The 20,500-nt window shown below is 34.2% G+C and overlaps 1 protein-coding gene across 3 annotated transcripts in view; it reads left to right on the forward strand.

Moving 5' to 3' along the window:
- Window positions 1-20,500, forward strand: part of IL15 (interleukin 15) — a 181,657-nt gene that overhangs the window by 78,308 nt on the left and 82,849 nt on the right. For 2 of the 3 annotated variants that reach the window (XM_016423201.2, XM_007496294.3), the window contains exon 2: window positions 12,752-12,876. In XM_016423201.2, coding sequence (XP_016278687.1) covers window positions 12,811-12,876 — 66 coding nt within the window. In that variant the 5' untranslated portion in view covers window positions 12,752-12,810. Of the gene's footprint in view, window positions 1-4,755; window positions 4,908-12,751; window positions 12,877-20,500 lie in introns of those variants that run through there. The other variant, XM_007496295.3, reaches the window with a different exon arrangement.

The raw sequence follows: 20,500 nt of genomic DNA on the forward strand, positions 1-20,500 counted from the left end.
CTGCCCCTTACTGAGTTCAGAAGCCCATTTTAGTTCTAATGGCTATTAAACTTCCTAAGGTCAATCTACCCTGTAATTCTCAAAAGTGATTGCAAGGTACCATGTTAAGAAACTGTTTAACTTTACATCATCAGGGGGCAGCTAGGTAGCTCAGTGGATTGAGAGCCAGACCTAGAGACAAGAGTTGTGGGAGCAAATCTGGCCTCAGACATGTCTAGCTGTGTGACCTCAGGAAAGTCACTTGACCCCCATTGTCTAGCCCTTCCCACTCTTCTGCCTTGGAACCAATACATAGTACTGATTCTAAGGTAAGGGTTTAAAAATACCCCTAACAACTTTATATCATTAGCCTTTGAGTTTTATTCAAAATAAGAGTGGTTGTACAGTCTTGAGGATTCTGTTAGTAAATTGACTTCTGTCCTACCTTCCCTAGCAATATATTTATATATTATATATATAATATAGCAATATTGCTATAATATATGAATATTTCAATAAATATATTTTATAACATACAACAATTATATAACCATATAATAAAAGGTATAATAATTACATATTACATATGTATATAAATAATATAGAATACAAATAAATATATACATACATATACATATATATAAGACTGCTTCATCTTTCTCTGTGGCCTTTCTACATCATTCTCCTTCACTAAAAAATTGATGCCCCAACAAATTTTGCAGTGAAAACAAATATTTTTAATATACGTTATTAATTTATAAGCCCAAGAAATTAGCACAAAACAGTAATAATTATACTTATTACTTGTTAACCTTAAGCACTTCAAAAAATAGAATACTTATAGAATTAAAAGCAAGTATAACATTTAAACTAAAACATAAATCCAATCATTATGTTATATACTTCATATATGTATATATGCATATGACATATATGTGTGTGAATGTATATGTGTACACACACTCACACATATAAAATCTCTCTCACCATTCGCTGCCTTCACTCCTATCTATGTGCTACTGAACAAAGATGAGAAAAATCATGAGAACTGATTGAGTCCTTTATAATTTTTTTTCAATGTTTACTTTCTGTCTTAGAGTCAATACTAAGCATTGGTTCCAAGGCAGAAGAGCAGTAAGAACTAGAGTATTGGGATGAAGTGACTTGCCCAGGGTCACATAGTTAGGAAGTATCTGAGGCCAAGATGTCCCATTTCTAGGCCTGGCTCTCAATCCACTGAGCTACCTAGATGCTTCTCTCTTCCCCCCACTACAAATTTATGGTATACAACCTCAACAGGGCCCTCACTACTGCTAGACAATCCTATTATACCTTCCTTAAACTTATTATACCCTCATTATCCTAATCTCTGCAGTGGCTCTTCCAAACTTTTCAAGACTTCTTCAAACTTCCAATGGCTCCCCCTTTTCCTATCCTCTCAGTTTAGAACTTTGTCTCATATTTTATAGAAAAAAATTAAGGCCATTTGCTGTGAGCTCCCTCTTCTTCATCTCCTGTCATTCAGGTACCATTTACTACTTTATTGTTTTTTAAAACCCTTACCTTCTGTCTTAGAATCAATACTAAGCATTGGTCCAAGGCAGAAGAGCAGTAAGGGCCAGGCAATGGGGATTAAGTGCCTTGCCCAGGGCCATATAGCTAGGAAATGTCTGAGGTCATATTTGAACCCAGGATCTCTTGTTTCTAGACTTGCCTTTTAGTATATTGAGCCACTTAGCTGCTTCCCCTTCTAGTACCATATTCTTCTTTACTCCCGTTTCACTTGAAGAGGTGGCCTTACTCCTTACCAAGATTCACTCTTCTACCTACATAAGTGATCCCATTCCATTCCATCTTCTCCAACAGATTGACCCCTTTATCATCTCCATTCTCACTTATTTTCAATCTTTTGCTCTCCACTGGCTCAGTTCCTACTTTCTATAAACATGCCTATGTCTCCATCATCCTCACAAAACCTTCACTAAGTCCTTGTGACTCCTCTAAGTATTATCCTGTATCTCTTCCATCCTTTGTGACCAAATTCCTTGAAAAGGATATCTACAATAAGTGCCTCCTCATTTTCTCCTCTGGCTCTCTTCATAACCCCTTACAATCTGTCTTCTGACCTAATTTTTCCACAGAAGTGCTACCTCCAGTGACCAAAGATATTTTAATTTCCAAATCTAATGGCTTTTTTCTCAACTTTTATTCCTCTCAAACTCTACAACCTTTGCCACTTTTGTTCTCCCTCTTCTCCTTGTAACTGGCTTCTGTATAGGTTTTCAGGACACCACTGTCCTGGTTCTCCTCCCTATCAGACCTCTACTCAGTCTCCTTTCTTTACTTCATGCCCTATACCTGTAGGTGTCCCATAGGGTTCTGTCCTGGATCCTTTCTGCTTCTTTACTATTTCATTTGGTCATCTCAGTTCCCATGGACTTAAATCACTATGGCTTTTCTGATGATTCTCAAATCTATGTATTCTGCACTAACCACTGACTTCCAGTTTCACTTCTCCAACAGCCTTTCAGATATTTTGAACTGGAGGTCCAAGAGACATCTCAAACTCAACATGTCCCAAACTGAACTTATGATCTTTTCTCCTAAATCCTCCCTCCACCCCATTATTAATTTCCCTATTTCTAGCAAGGATACCATAATTCTCCCAGTTCCTCAAATTCATAATTTAGGTATCAGCTTGAGTACTTCACTCACTCTGTAGCACCCCAAAATCTAATCTTTTGCAAAGAACCATTGATTTCATCTTTGTGACTTCTTTCAAATATGCCTCCTCTCTTCAGACAATCCCTCTGGGCAGGATTTCCTCACTTCAGGAGTATACTGTCACAATAGCCTGAGGCTGGATCTGTCTGCTTGAAATCTCTCCCTTCTACAATCCATCCTCTAGTCACTAAAGTGACTTTTATTAAGTGTAGGTCTGACCATATTATCCTTTCCCCTTTCTCAATAACCTCCAATGGCTTTCAAGGTACATAAACTATCTCTCTTCTCCCTTTCCAGACTTTTTATGCCTTACACCCCAAAACATACTCTTCAATTAGTGACATATTGGGCATTTTCTCTGGTTGGCTGCCATGCCTGTAATGCTCTTCCTCTTCCTCTTCACCATTACTTCCTCTGACTTCCTTCTACTCCTAATTGAAATCCCATCTACTGTAGAAAACGTTCCCCAATCTAATTTAAATAGCTTTCCTCTTTTAGTAATTCCTCATTTATCCTGTACATAGCTTGTTCATATGTATTTGTTTCCTTGTGGCTTTCTCCAGTAGATTGTGAGTTCCTTGAAGGCAATGACTGTTTTGTTTCTTTTGGTATTTCTGGTATTTATCATGGTGCTTAGCACATAGTTTTGTTGGTTCAGATGAGACTACTCATCTATTTGGGGTTTTCTTGGCAAAGACACTGAAGTGGTTTGCATTTCCTTCTTGAGCTCATTTTATAGATAAAAGAACTGAGGCAAACAGTATAAAGTGACTTGCCCAAGGCCACATAGCTAGTAAATGTCTGAAGTCAGATTTGAACTCAGAAAGATGAGTCATCCTGACTCCAGACCTGGGTCTCTATCCATTGTACCACCTAGATACTCTAAGAGCTTTAGAGAAATATAAAATTAAAGGCTTATAGTAATCAATTAATAAAAACTTAAAAACTTATTAATTGATTGATTGGGCTATAATTCCCTGAATTGTGCAATTTGGCTATTATAATTTATTGACCTTACAATATGATCTTTAAATGTGTGGATGATAGAACCTCTTTATTATCTTCTATTTCCTAGGAGTATCCTCAGCTAGAACATTTAAAAAAAATTTTTTTTATTAAATATTTTTCAATGGATTATAAAAATTTTCAAAACTCATTAGAAGAAAACATTTGAGTTTGAAATTTTCTTCCTCCTTCCTGTCTTTTCCCCCTTATTGAGAAGGTAAACAATTAAATATCAGTTATACGTGTGAGGCCATCACAAATCATATTTCCACAATAACCACATTGTAAAAGAAACCACAAAAAATAAAACAGTACAAATGAAGAAAAAAAATGCTTCACTCTTCATTCAGAGCTCATCAGTTCTCTGGAGGTGGGTAACATATTTCTTTATGGGTCCTTTGGAATTGTCTTAGATCACCACATTGATAAGAATAGCTATATCTTTCACAGCTGATCATTCATATGATATTGGTTTTACTGTGCACATTATTCTAGTTAGTTCTGCTCCTTTTACATGAGTTCATACAGGTCTTTCTCAGATTTTTCTGAAACTATCCTGCTAATCATTTCTTATAGCACAATAGCATTCCATCGCCATCACATACTACAACTTACTTAGCCATTCCCTTAATTGATAGGTATTCCCTCAATTTCTAATTCTTTGCCACCACAGAAAGAGTTTCTATAAATTTCTTTTGGTAAAAATTGTTATTTTACCCTTTTATTTGATCTCTATGTAATTCAGACCAAGTGATGGTATACACAGCTTTATGGAAAAACTTACTGTAAATTTCATGCCCCATGCCCCATCCTGTCTTCCTTCTAATTTTGACTATATTAGTGTTGTCTGTGCAGAAGTCTTTTTAATTTCATGTAATCAAAATTATTTAATTCCCATAATTCCCTCTAACTCTTGTTTGATAATAAATTCTTCCCTTATCCATATATGTGGAAGATAAAAATATTCCATGCTCCCCTAATTTACTGATGATATCACCCTTCATTTCTTAATCATGTATCCATTTCAGTCTTATCTTGGTATGCAGTTGATAAGATGTTGATTTACAACTAGTTTCTGCCAATCTGCTTTACAGTTTTCTCAGCAATTTTTGTCAGATGACGACTTCTTATCTCCAAATCTTGGATCTTTGGGTTTACCAAATACTAGATTATTATGGTAACTTATTACTATGTACTATGTAAGTAATCTATTTCACTGATCCACTATTTTATTTTTTAGCCAGTACCAGATTGTTTTGATGATTACTGCTTTGTAACATAGTTTGAAATCTGGAAATTCCAGGAAATTCCTTTGAAATTTTTTTGCATTGATTCCTTTGATATTTTTGATTCTTGATTTTACAACTGATTTTGTTACTATTTCTCCCCAGATCTCTAAAATAATTAATTGGTAATTTGATTGGTATAACACTAAAGAAATTATCAGGTAGGATTATTATATTTATTATATTTGTGTGGCTTACTTTTGAGCAATATATATTTTTCTAGTTGTTTAGCTCTGACTTTATTTGAGTGCAAGTATTTTAGAATTGTGTTCATAATACTCTCTGGATTTGTCTTGGTACTCCCAATTATTGTCTGGAATTATTTGAAATAGAATTTATCTTTCCATCTCTTCCTGCTTGACTTTTTGGAAGTATAAAAAATATTGATGATTTTTATGGTCTTATTTTATATCTTGAAACTTTGCCAAAGCGATTAATTGTTTCAACTGTTTTTTAGATGATTCTCTAGAGTTTTCCTTTCCTCATTGCTTATTATTGTTCCTTCAATTGCTTTTTTTCTTATCATGCTGCTATATGCTATAGTATAATATTGAATAATAGGCATCCTTGCATCAACCCTAATTTTAATGGGGAAGCTTCTACTTTATTCCTATTACAAATAATACTTGTTTTAGATAAATACTTTTTATTATTTAAAGAAAGGTTCCATAAATTCCTATACTTTATAGTGTTTTTAATAGGAATGTTGTATTTTATCAAAGGCTTTTCCTGCATTGATTAATATAATCATATGGATTTTTTACTGATATTGTTCTAATTTTGAACCAATCTTGCATTTCTGGTATAAATCTGACCTAGTTACAGTGTATGGTCTTTGTGATATATTGCTGTAATCTTCTTGCTAGTATTTTATTTAATGTTTTTATATATCCATTTGATATTCATTAAGGAAATTGGTACTGTTGTTTCAGTTGCATTCAAATCTTTGTGACCCCATTTCGGTTTTTTTTTTTTTCATAAGGATACTAGAGTGGTTTGTCATTTTCACCTCCAGATCTAACAATGAGATTTTGTTAGGGGAAAGAACAAGAAGGAAACATATAAAAATCAGGTTTATTTTTTAGGAAAGGGAAGAAGGAAAAGGATAAGGAAAATTATGATAATCTTATACCTAATTTCTATAAACCTATCTTAACCTAATTTTATCTAAGCTAAAAATATTAAGTTTCCCCAACACAAAATCTCACAAATGGAGTCCAGTCAATGGGCCAGGATCTTCTGATGAAAACTCTCCAAAGCAGGTCCAGTGGAGAAGTGAGTCTTTAGTCCTCTGTTCTAACTGCCAGCAGCCAGTGCAAGCAGGATTCCTTTCTCTTTAGCTGGTATCACCAAAAGGCCAGAAAGCTGATGTAAAACCTCCAATCTCCGAGGTCCTTCAGGAGAGAAGTACCAAGACTGTTGGGACCTTAGAATCTTTACCCAGATCTTGACCCTTAGACTTCCATGTGACTCTGTCACATGCTCCTGTCAATCACTTGAAAGTTTGCATTGCAAAGTTCTTTTGCAAATGCCCTCCTCTTGTTACACAGCTCATTTTACACAGGAAGAACTAAGGCAAACCTGGTTAAGTAACTTGTCCAGGATCATACAAATAGTAAGTGTCTAAGAGCAGATTTGAATTCAGAAAATGACTCTTTCTAACTCCAGGTCCAGCATTCTGTCCTCTGCACCACCTAGCTGCCCTTCAGGAAATTTACCTTTAGTTTTTGTTCTCTGTTTTTGCTCTCCATGGTTTAGGTATAAAAATCTATTTGTGTCATTAAAGGAAATTGGTTAGGACTCTTTTTTTTTTTAAACTGATTTTTCAAATCATTCAAATGTATAGGGATTAATTATTTCTTAAATGTTTGTCAGGTTTCCATCTGAAATATTATCAGGAAACAGAAAGGGTTCAGCACTTCATCCTTGCTGAAACATAGAGTGGAAAAAAACTAATTCAATTACATTTCCTTCTAATGATATCAACAGACAAATTCTTCCTTATTTCTATTGTCATCTTGCTCAGAGTTTATTTATTTATTTTTTGTAACAGGTAAAGAGACTGTCTATTTTATTCCTTATTCATTTCCTCTCATTATCAACCAGGGAATTCAAATAACTGCCCAGTAGGCAATTGATGGTTTCAATACATTATTTTTGTGAATTTCTGACCATTCTCTTTTTTAAGAAAATGAAATTTTTTAAAAATTATAATTACATTAATTTAAATAAGTTAAATTTAAATAAATTAAATTAAAATAAGTTAAATTTAAATAAATTAAATTAAAATTAAATATAAATTAAATTATATTATTTCCCTCTCTCTCTCTCTTATCTTCTTATTCCTTCCTCTCAACCCCATTGGGAAAAGAAAACAAAAAAACAAAATCCTTTTGACAAATATGAATAGTTGAGTAAAAGCAACTTCTCCATTGGTCCTATCTGTACAACTCATGTAAGTCATTCTGCACTTTGAGTTTACCACTTCTCTGTCACTGTTCATCAGTCCTCTAGAATCATAATTTTAGTATTTATCAGCATTCTAAAGTCTTTCAAAGTTGATTGTCTTTAGGGATGGGCCCCATTATGTGCCAGGCACTATGCTAATATTAATATTATCTCATTTGATTCTCACAACAAATTAGATGGTTGCTGTGATCCCTGTTTTACAGTTGAGCTAACTGATTCAGGCAGAGGTTAAGTGACTTGCCAGGGCCACACAACTAGTAGATGTCTAAGTCTAGATTCGAACTCAGGTTATCTTGATTCCAGGACCAAGACTCTATCCATTGTACTACCTAACTGCCCCTTTGTAATATTGTTCCTTATTTTATAAATTATTTTCCTATTTCTGTCTACTTCACTCTGTATCAGTTCATGTAAGTCTTACCAGGTTTCTCCCTTTCATCATTTCTTACAGCAGGGTAGGATTTCATTATATTCATATTCCAAAATAGGTTTAGCCATTCCCCAATTGATGGATAGGTAACTGATCATTCACCATCATGTTTTTGCTCCCACCCCCAGACATCCCAGGACAACTGAGGCAAAGGCAGCCAGTTCAATGCAACAAAATTCATATAAAACAGGAGCACATTTTTTGATGAACTGTCCCAACTCCCACGTATGACTGGCATTTGGCTTGCTTAAATTAACTGAATATCACAAATAATCATTCTTCTTTTTTACGTAGCTCATAGTTTACATGTGTGTATGTGTGTGTGTGTGTGTGTGTGTGTGTGTGTGTGTGTGTGTGGCCTATATGTCAGAGCATTTGTATCCACTAGAATTTTTCCTGCTTGAGAGTATACCAAATATATAGTTGGCTAGTGTTGCAATTCATCTTTGACATGTATAAAAAAAAGTTAAAGCTGGCCAATATGTAGTTAAATATATTATATTATATTGAACAATACTTGAAATTTAGCTCTATTTCTGTGGTCTTTACATTGTTTTTACTTACAGACCTCCTAAAAACAAGACCTACAGTTCTCCCTTATATATTACTCATAATTTGTGCATGTATGTATAAGCATATGAAACCAACTTTATTGTTGTCACCTTTTATGAGTTTTATTTCTTGTCATTTGGGCTATTTCTTTACTATTTAACTGTGTTGCTATTGCCATTCTCTATGTTATCTAGATATATGGATAGAAGAACAAGCACATAGAATGAATTAAAGGATCATCAGTTTTCTCCTCCCTCTTCTCTCTTTAGTTTAAAGCCTTTTCATTAGATTTTGCAGGCTCCTATAAAATAATTTTTTTAACCAGTCATTTTTATATACATCCCATTTCTGTCTAAGAGCTCATCATTCTTACATTTTGCATTGTGGTCTGGAAATTACCTCAAAACTGGAGAGGGTAGAGTAGAGTGATCCATGAAACTTTGAGAGGATTTAATTACTTTAAGAAAGTTCAGCTCTTCAGTCCAAGATGAATTGTTATAATCCAGTATCTAGAAAGAATCTAGAGGTATAATCTCAGGACCTCTTTTGGTCATCTTTGAGAAATTTTAAAGAACTGGAGAATTTCTAAAAGACCGTTCAAAGTTGATCAGTTTTTATAAGGGAAAGTAAAAATAGGTTCTGGAAAGCATACATTGGAGGTCTTGACATTTTAGTAAATTTCTAAGAACATATTATTAAACAGATGGATTTTTGAGGACTTAGGAAAGAAGAGAGTGACAATAAAAAGCCAGAATATGATTGACAAGCATAATTCACACTGAACTAATACTTTTTAAAATTTGAATTTTTATTGGGTCCCAATATAGGCAAATTACCATTCACAAAGCATATCTCAATTTCACCAAAGCATTTCACATGGTTACTAGTGACTTTAATAAATTGGAAAAGTAAGACAGAAGTGATAAGTGAATTCCTAGCCAGTGGAGCAAACTGTGGTTGATTGGTAGGGTTGACCAGGAAGGAGTTTTTTATTGGCATATTACAGGGATATGTCTTTGGTCCTGTTCTTCTCAATATTTTTATTAGGCATTTGCAGGGAGACCTAGAAAGCAGCCATGGATGCTCTTTTGTCACATTAATCTGCTAAAATTGAGGCATATCCCTGATTGCATCATTCCTTGACCTAAAAACCTTGACTGATTGCTGAATGCTACTGAATTATATCAGAATTCTTGAGCCTTGGTTCAAGACTCTTTGCTTTCTAAGGGCCATCTTGTTTTTTAGTACCTGCTTCTCACAATAGTAAGGAAATACTATGGCTCCTTTGTAAGCTCAGTGTGTTATGGTAGTTCCTCTTCAACTGCTCTCAACTTCTCTTGTTGGTTAGATCTTCTATGACTAACATGTCCTGCAAATTTCCTCCTTTGTTCCTTTGCCCAGGCTAGTCCTTCTCTCTAATAGCTATTCTGGAGGGAAGTCTGGCACTAATGAATAGAAATAATTGAGAAAATTTCAGTACAGAATAAGAAAGAATTTTCTAACTATTAGCGCAGAATTGCAATAGCGCACTTCATGAATTAGTGGACTCTTTGCCACTGGACAGTTTCAAAAAGAAGTTCAATATATTATCATAGATTTGGAGTAGGGAAAGACATTGAAGCCAGCCAATCCAACCTCATGTTACATTTGAGAAAACTGAGGTACAGAGTTAATGACTCTGAGCCCACACCATCATTATTTTGCATTTCCTTGATTTGAATGTGTCAGAGCATATGTTGTATCCTCTTCAGTATAATGTAAGTTATTTGAGGGCAGGATCTAGTTCATTTTTGTCTTTTTATTCTCAGGGCAGTGTTTAGTTACTTGCTCATGGTAGGCAAATTAGGGTATAGTAAGACAGCTAAGGGGTGCAGTGGAGAGTACCAGTTCTGGAGTCTGGAATAAGTTCAAATCTGATCTCAGACACTAGCTGTGTGACCCTGAGCAAGTCACTTAACCCTTTTGACCTTAGTTTCCTCATCTGTAAAATGAACTGGAGAAGGAAATATCAAACCATTCTAGTATCTGCCAAAAATGGGTTTAGGAAGAGTCAGCTATGATTGAAATGACTGAACAACAACTATAACAATAGCATGGTAGGCACTTAATAAACGTTTGTTGAATCACTCTGTATTGATCAGTTTCCTCATCTGTAAAATGAGCAGGTTTGACTTGAATGATCACTATAATTCTTTCCAGCACTTAATATATGATCCAATTAGCTATTTTAGAGAAAAGCACAATTTAATATTGAGTTTATTAATTATTTTAAATAAAGAAATGAATAAATTAGCATATTGATCCAAATATTGACTGCTCTAACTTTTAAAATTTAATATTGTTTATCTAAAACTTCAGTACAGTCTATAATTGTTCTTTTTCAGTCTCTAAAAAATTATTGCCTTTGATGAAAAACATATTAAATGGATATAAAATGTGATAACAGTGAACCTTGAATAATAAATACTTATTAAAACACCAAAGGGTTGAGTTATCATCTCTAAGCAAATGATTCCCAGATCTAGATATTTCACCTGAGAGTCCTTCATCTGAACTCCAATGCTACATCATTTATTGGACATTTCCCACTGGATGTCCTATAGCCATCCTAAACGTAATGTTCACTCATTATATTTCCTCTCAAACTATCCCTTTTCTTAATTTCCCTAATTCCGTTAAGGGTGCCCACCATCTGTCCTTTCAGTTACCCAGGTTGCAATTTCATAGTCATCCTCAACTCTTCATTCTCTTTTACTTTCGATATTCAGTCAGTTGCCAAGTTCTCTTGGATCTACCTCAACCTCCAGTTGGCATCTGTTCCCTTTTATCCCCTCAGAGTCCATTATTGAAGTTCAGGCCCTCATCACTCCTCCCTTATACTGTTGTACCTCTCTGATGTTCCAAACAGATGTCAAAGTGATATTCTGAAAGCATATTTCTTACTGTGTTACTCCCTGGCTCATAAAACTCCAGCCCTGTTCTTTTATTTCTAAGATCAAATACAAACTTCTCTGTATAGCCTTCAGAGTCTTTTGTAGCCTGGCTCCTGCTTATTCTCTAATACAATATGTTTTATACAGTGTACACAAAGGTAATATTACAACAGTTATCTTAGAGGTCATTCTAGTCAATGTTGCGTATTTTATTAATATATAATAATCTTATATTAAATAAATTATAATTAATTATATGTTATAATTAATTAAATAAATTAAATAAATTAAATAAATATATTAAATAATAATTTCATTATCTTCATATACTCTATTTCTCTATTGATCTATATGCTGTTTCATAAAATATACAATGTTTTGCCTCCTTATTGACTTCTCAAAAGCAAGTCTTCATGTCTGGAGTATACTCCCTCTTCATCTCCATTTTTTAGGGGCAGCTGTTGGTGGAGTTGAGAGAGGATAGGTCTTGGAAAGAGGAAGATCTGAGTTTAAATCCTTCTTTCGACATTTGCCTAGTTTGTGACCCTGAGGAAGTTAGTTAGCCTTCCAGAGCCTGTTTCTTCTCCTGTAAAATCGATATAACTGCTTCAGAGGATATTTGTCAGATGAGATAACCCCAGTAATGCACTTTGCAGACTTCAAAGTGCTACATAAATGCCACCTCTTATTATAAGCAATTAATTGGAGCTCGCAGTTTCCTTCAAAGCTCAGTTCAAGTGCCCCCTGTTATGTGAAGGTTTTGCATGACCCATCCCCTGGCTACTGGTGCCCTCTTTTCCCAAACGGATTTTTTAATGTTTACTGCTAATGTATTTTACATGAACTTTCATATGGATGTGTTGTATTATGTTATCTGTATATGTATATTCCTCAACAAAATATAAACTCTTTGAAGGCAGGAACATGCCCGTTTTTGTCTTTTTATCCCCAATACCCAGAACTGTTGGGCATATAGTAAAGGGTTAGTATATGCCTGTTGATATGTCATCAAATTGAGCTAGTGTCTGCTATGCACATCGAAATCAATGATATTGTTTTAGGCTTCCTGTTCTCTGTCTTCTTTTTCTTCTTCAATCTATATGAAGGCTAGTTAGCCCTACTCCATGGTCTCTTGGCTGGTTAGGAGTTCAGAGGGCCACTTTATTGGTAATTGCTAGTTTTACCATCAAATTGAAAATTCTCCAAATTTTGTGACTCAGTTTATCTTAATTTCAAAGGTGACAGTGCTATCCTTGTCTTAACTTGCTTTTGTAAAAAGACTGTAAGTGGACAACAATAACTGAAGCAGAGGACACCATTCAACACTGAATTATCATTACATTAATTTTTTCTTTCCCTTTTTAATGCCACAGAATCCAATTCCTGATGCAGCCATCTGGCTCCATGGAGTGAGATCGCAGCATCATGCACCATGCTGGTGATGTCACGGGCACCACAAAAGACAACGAGAGCATACAGTCGGCCTATTAGGGGTAGGGTAAGTGATTTAAAAAGAAGTCTTTGATTCAATGCAAAATAATTTCATGCGGCTAATAAAAATGAAAAATTGTTGATTGTGATACTAGGACATTGCTTGAAGGAAGATGTTATAATTTTAACCCATGACAGAGAGAAAGCAAAATTAAGATCTTGTCAGTAATTTGCCTAATATTTTTCCAAGCAATAAGAAAACTGGGTCTGAAGTACAGAAACAATCCTCTGCTTTTCTATATAGTTCTAGTAGCTCTTATGTTAGGGTTGTAATTAACCTAGAATTCTTTTCCTTGTTTTTTTTAATATATTTTGCTACTACATTTCTATCTATGTGCCTTCATTTGTAATCTTCTATAATTTATTTTTATACATTTGAAGATATTATTCTTTAAAAAAAAACTCTGACCGTCTGTCTTAGAATCAATGCTTGTGTGTTGGTTCCAAAGCAGAAGAGTGCTAAGGGCTAGGCAGTGGGGGTTAAGCGACTTGCCTAGAATCACATAGCTAAGAAGGGTCTAAGGCCAGATTTGAACACAGGATCTCCTTTCTCCAGGCCTGCATCTCAATCCACTGAGCCACCCAGTTGCCCCCATGAGTACCATAATTTAGAAAGGCTATTGACAGACTGATAAATGACCAAACTAAGGCAATATAATGAAAGAGCTGGAGTTCATGTCTTTGGAGGATTGTTTAAAGGAGGTAATGTTTTGCCTGGAGATTTGAAAGCTGAAGTAGAAAAGGAATAACAATCTTTTTTTAAGCCTTTGAAGGGCTCTCTGGATTGGAATCTTTGTCTTTGACCCCGAAGGAACAACCCAGAGTAGTGAGTAGAATCTGGAAAGACTTAAATCAATGACTTAAAGTAAGGAAAAGCTATCATTCAGAGCTCTCCACAAATGAAATGGATTGCATGGGAAGGAAGTGGTCTTCCTCAGAGATCTTCAAGCAAAGGCTGGACCCCACTATCTTTGGTTATGATATGTTCTTGTTAGGCATTCTCGTTCAAGTTGGAATGGGGCTAGATTCTCTAAGATCCCTTCCAAATCCATGATGCTATTGATAAGAATCTTCAGGCTATTTCTTGGCATCATGCATGTGAACTTTGAGAAAATCAAAGAGAGGATACCACAAGTGAAATTCTATTGTCCTGAATTATAAGGCAATCAAATGTTTTGTGATTGTGGAATTATGCTTTGCCATTGCCAAGCTATGAGATCTGGAAATTAAGTAGCTAATGGCTCATCTCCTTGTTGTGAATGAACAATATGCTTTGAATTGATTACAGTAAAGATAAAGAGATATCATATTCCTCTGAGGTTCTACTTTTTGTTTAAAAAATCAAATTCTTGGTTTGTTTGGGAGCTTAGGTAAAGTTTCTTATGGTAATGGTTCACAAATCAGAGGTTCGAAGGGGTGAGAAGAGTTAGAGGAAAGTTGTTACTTGTTCATATATAGAATTCCAGAATCTTGGAATTTGAAAATCATTGTTTTGCGTTTAGTCAATACATGAATTCAGACTTTGTTGGCTAAGGAGATTACACAGTGACTAATTTCAGACCTGGAATCAGGAAGACTCTTCCTCCTGAGTTGTCTGGCCTCAGACACTTTCTAGTTGTGTGACCTGGGAAAGTCATGTAACCATGTTTGCCTCAGTTTCCTCATCTATAAAATGAACTGGAGAAGCAAATATTAATCAACTGCAATGTCTTTGCCAACAAAACCCCAAATGGGGTCACAAAGAGTCAGACATAAATGAAAAACAACTGAACAAAAATTTCCTTCCTGAAATGCAATCAACACCTAATCTAATAGACTTTCCCAGGATTATAAATGTGATGGTGATAGAGGCCAGAGAAATAAATATTTGTGTTGGCTGTTTGCCAGTGTGACTAAATTTGGAGAGTTATATTTAGTTCTTAGCATCCTAGTTTAGGAAGAATAGTGATAATCTGGAAAATGATTAGAGGAAGATGACCAGGATTAGTCAGTCAACCAGCATTTGGTAAGCACTTGTTATGTGCCAGGAATTATGCTGGTGATATAAAACAAAGGGTATAATGTTCTGGGAATAAAAATAAAAAAACAGAACAGATCTTTCCCTTAAAGACCTTACTATCTAAAGGAAGAAACAACACATACATAAATAGTTACCTACATGATGCATACAGAGTAGATGGAAAGTCACCTTAGAAAGGAAGGTGCCTGGAGAAGGGAAGGACTAGAAAAGCATAGTTGAAAGACATTTAACTTTTGCTGTAGGGTTATCACTTGAAGATAGCTCCTTGGAGTTAAATCAGGAAAGTGTGGGTTTTTGGACTTTCTCTTTGGAATTGAGCATTGCTTTATTATGTGGGACCTTCTATTCTATCATATATTCATAATTGTTTACAATATACGTACATCTCTCCATATATGTATATATGTTATATATTATAAGTACAGATAGCTATCTATAGAGAGATAGATGATAAATTGGATATACTATATCAAAAGATTAAAAACAAACAAGGGTTTAACCTTAGAAAAGATTGTGCGTTAGACATATTATGATAATCCAGAATTATAAATTAAATGATGTATTGAAAATATTTGTTATGTCATTGATGTAGATCCTTGCTCTGTCTTTTTAGCTTACAAAAATTATAGGTGATTTTATCAATGTCAGAAAGTCGGTAGAGTAACCCCACAAAAAATCATCCCCTGTGGTCCATCTGATGATGAACTTCTCAGGGATTTAGGCTGGTCTTCAGATGACAGACATCCAAAACATTATTAAATCTATACTTGAAGCCTTTCCAGGTTTGTAAGACTTGCCAAATCCTGAACTGTGTTGATATAATCTTCAAGAACCAATGACAACTATTAAAATCAGGTCTAAATAATTGGAGAGATAGTGATTGTTCATGGATGGGTAAAGCTAATATAATTGAAATGACAATTGTATCTAAACTAATCTACCTATTGAATACCATCCCAATCAAATTACCAAAAAGTTATCTTATTCAGGTAGAAAAAATAATACATTATTCATCTGAAAAATGAAGGAGCAAGAATAGCAAAAAAATAATTAAAAAAGGTAAAGAAGGAGGTCCAGCAGTATCAGCTTTAAACTATATTATAAAGAAGTCATTATAAAACTATCTGGTGCTGGCTAAGAGATAGAAACTTAGGTCAGTGAAATAGAAGAGATATACAAAAAATAGTAGTAAAAGATTATAGTAACCTTGTATTTGGCAAATATATAGATCTATACTGCCTTTTGGAATAAGAAATCATCATATTGGAAAAATTGCTAGGAATTTGTTTTTTGGCAGAATTTTTCAGCAGAAACTAGTTTCAGGCCAATACATTATATCATCCACAAAAATAAGATAAAAATGGATACATGGTCTAGACATAAAAGGAGATATCATAAGCAAATGAGAAGAATAAGGAACATATCTATCAGATTTGCAGATAGAAGAGTAGTTTATGAATCAATAGATGGAGAGCATTGTGAAATGTAAAATGGATTATTTTGAGTACATGAAATTGAAAACTTTTATGCAAATAAAACAAATGTTGGTAATATTAGAAGAAAGGAAGAAAATTGTGAAATTTTTTCATAGGCAATCTGCTGGGTAAAGGTCTCATATAAAACATATGTAGAGAACTTTGTCAAATTTGTAGGAATAAAGTCATCCCCTAATTGACAAATAGGCAAATAAATGAACAGTTTTTGGATGAAGAAATCAAAACCACATATAAGTACATGAAAAATGCTCTGAATCACTGCTGTTAAGGGAAATTCATATCAAAACAATTCTGAGGTATCATCTCACATCCACCAGATTGGTTAAAATGACAAATATTAGAGTGCATGTGGAAAAGTGAAGACACTAATATGCTGTTGGTGGAACTGTGAATTTATCCAAACATTTTAGATAGGAGTTTGGAATTATACACAAAGAGCTAAAAAACCATGTATAGCCTTAGGTCCAGCAATACTATTGCTGGGTCTATTTCCCAAGGAGATAAGGGGAAAAGGAAAAAAATAAACTTATATGTTTCAAAAGATTTATAGCAACTCTTTTTGTGGTGGTAAAGAACTGGAAACTGAGGAAATGTACATCAGTTGGGGAATGGCTAAATAATTTGTGGTGCATTATTGTGATGGAATACTATGTGCTGTAAGAAATGATGAGCAGATTAATTTTTTTTTAAATCTTGGAAAAAACTATATGAGATAATGAAGGGTGAAATGAATAGAACCAAGAGGACATTATGTATACAGTGACAGATTTAGTATTTGAAGAAAACCTTTTGAATGTTACTTCCAGAGAATGAACTGAGAAGTGGAAATATGAAAGACATAATCTTTTTTATTTTTTTCCATATGCCTTCTATGGCATAGGGAGGGGAGGGAGAGATTGAATAAAAAATAAAAATTAAAAATTAATGAGCAAAAATTTCAAAAGGAACCTATGATAAGTTATCAGGAGACAACCTGAGTAGAATATTTTCCTTCTAAATAAAAATGCTAAAATACAGATATGAGACAGAGTTTAGTTGAGGATTTCAGGCTAGAGAGAGATTTGTTATTGTTTCAATATAAGTTATAGTAAAGTCACAAGAGAATTCTTCAAGGAGATTAATCAAATCCCACTTCTGCCCTCAAGAAGCTCATATTCACTAGAGAAGAACAAAACATGTCTGGAGGACAAAAGTTAAAATTATTTATCTTTCTTCTCTTTTTTCCCAAAACTTATACTCCTTTCTATCATTGGCAATGGAAGGTGTAGGGAAGAGGAGAGATCTTATATAGGAGACTACAATTAAGCTGAAGCATTGAAGGAATCTAGGGAATAACTGAAAGTGAGGAGAGAAGTACATTCCAAACACAAGGGAAAAGATAAGATATTTTACATAACAAAGAGAGTATAAATTGAATGAAAGGCTTTGTTTTTAAAAAAATAATGGAAAAAAAAGACAAAAAAATTTTATTAACCAGAGATATGATTCTAGAGAATCATTCTCCATTCTTTAGGAGTTTGGCAAAGCAATTTTATAAGCAATGCTATTAATTAGAGACATAAATGAGAAAAAAATTAGATAAAATATATGCTTTGGGATAAAGTAAAACATAAAATATTATGTTTTAAAATTTTGAAATGGAATTTGATCATAATAAAGTCAGGAAATCCCAAATGCTACTACACTGAAAATGAAAACAAACCAAGATCTGATTTTGCAAGCCTCAAGGAGGCAGAAATAGGCCTTTGAATTATGAGCATGGGATGGAGCCTGGTTGACATTTATGCCTGACTAGGTGCAACAAGCTATAGGAATTATGACCAGCAGGTCACTTAGTGACAAGAAATGTGGCTATATACTATATCTATAGAAGTTTGTGGTTTCTGTCCATTAAAAAAAAATTGGACCCAATCCATGGCATTATAGAAAAGTATTAAAAAACAACAATCTGAGTTCCTTAACGTGACCCAATTTAACTAAAATCGATAGATGTAATTTGGAGGAGCCCATTAACTGGCTATAATTAATGAACCCATTTATCTGCTCAATTTGGGTGGATTACTAAAGAGTGTATTTTTCTAACTGAATTTTATTGATTGCAGGTTGAGCTGAGGTGGTTTGCTTTTACAGTACATTTATAAAGATGGTGAGATTCCTTTTTGTTCTCAAGTATCAATCCAGACATTATTCTATGTTTTTCTTTCAAGATGTTGGTGTTCTAACTGATCTTTGCTTATAAAGCTACTTTGCTTAAACTTTCACATTTTAAAATGAAATATAGTTTACAGAACTAAAATTTTCAGATCCTCAGGAATTGAGATTTCAATGGTGGGCTTTTTAAAAGATCACTTTCAGATTATTGGATGCAATTTACAATACCATATTATTAGAGGTTGATTGTCAAACTATCGTTAATCCAGAGGGAGAAAGTCAGGATGGTGTCTGAAGAAAGTAAAGACATTTAGCTTGGGGCAAAAAATACCAAGGTGGGACAAAAGAATTCTCAGCTGAAAACATCTACATTAATTGATGCAGAATGAAATAAGCAGGACCGAGAGAACATTATACACAGTAACAACAATATTGTATAATTATCAATTATGAAAACTTGGCTACTCTCATTAATACGATGATCTGGTACTGTTCTGAAGGACCTATGACAAAGAATGCTACCCACTGTGGAAGTCAGATGCAAATTAAAGCATACTATATTTCTTATTAATTTATTTATAGTTTTATTTTGGGGTTTTGGTTTTATACAAGTATTCTTTTATAACAATGACCTATTTAATATAGACATATGTTTTGCATGATATTAGATATAAAATCCAAATCAAATTGCTTACTATCTGAAAGGAGGGAGAGAAATAAGAGAAATACAATTTGGATTTTATGGTGAAAATTTTTATTACAAGTAATTGGGACAATAAAATATCTTTGAATCAAGAAAGAATTCTCTGAATTCAAAAGATGTTATTTTTAAAATAAAATAGACTTAACATGTTTGATCCCAAAGGTGAAAACTAGGGATAAAAGATGGAAGCTATGAGAAGGCAGATTTCAATTCACTAAAAGAGAATTAGGAGGAGTAACAAGACCAAGACTGAAAACTGTAGAGAGCCAGAAGGAATACTTTTGAATTATGAGCATGAACTGCAGTCTGGTAGACATTTGTGCTTGAATAATTGCAATAAACTATAGGAATTCTGTCTAGTTATTCTTTATAAAGTCCTACTCAGATACTTCATTTTGTGCATGGTCACTACCTTGAGTTCATTCTTTTTTTTTTTTTAAACCCTTACCTTCCATCTTGGAATCAATACTGTGTATTGGTTCCAAGGCAGAAGAGTGGTAAGGGCTAGGCAATGGGGGTTGAGTGACTTCCTCAGGGTCACACAAATGGGAAGTGTCTGAGCCAGACTTGAACCTAGGACTTCCTGTCTCTAGGCTTGGCTCTCAATCCACTCAGGTACCCAGCTGCCCCCACCTTGAGTTCATTCTTAAATGATCTAGAAATGGTCCCTTTAATTGAGGTTTTAGTTAAACCCTGTGTAACTTTCTCCCTGAAACTGACTTTTGCTGTTTTGTGAGAGATTACTACACATTATCTTCTATGTTCTTCCTCTATAAAATCTTATAAGTATGTTTATAATCTTAATTGATTATGCTTGACTTCCATGTCATTCTGGATTGGGGCTATATGAAGGCTGCTGAAACAGGAGCTATGGAGTGCTTAGAACTTGGTCAGACATTGAAGATATCAAGGTCATTCATAGAATCAGGGCCATACCCAGTCATCCTTACTTTGTCTTGAAACTGGACTTTAATGATTCTGGAAGAAAGAGCAAGACTGACAATTTTCTGCAACTCTGCTTCTCTTGAATCCAGTTCATATTCAAGTCAAGATTTCACGCTGTGATGCCATTGGTCTTTTTGAAAATGAAGGATGAACAACAACATCTTTTTGACTTGCAAAGAGACTAAATGCCTATTGGCAGTTCATCCTCCAATCAACTATCAAATTGATCTTCCTAAACCATAGTCAACTCTCCATTTGATTAAATCCAGAAGTTCCTTGTTACATTCAGGATCTAAGATAAAATCCTGGGGTCTCT

Source organism: Monodelphis domestica, chromosome 6 (genome assembly GCF_027887165.1).
Source record: "Monodelphis domestica isolate mMonDom1 chromosome 6, mMonDom1.pri, whole genome shotgun sequence".
Classification (NCBI taxonomy): domain Eukaryota; kingdom Metazoa; phylum Chordata; class Mammalia; order Didelphimorphia; family Didelphidae; genus Monodelphis; species Monodelphis domestica.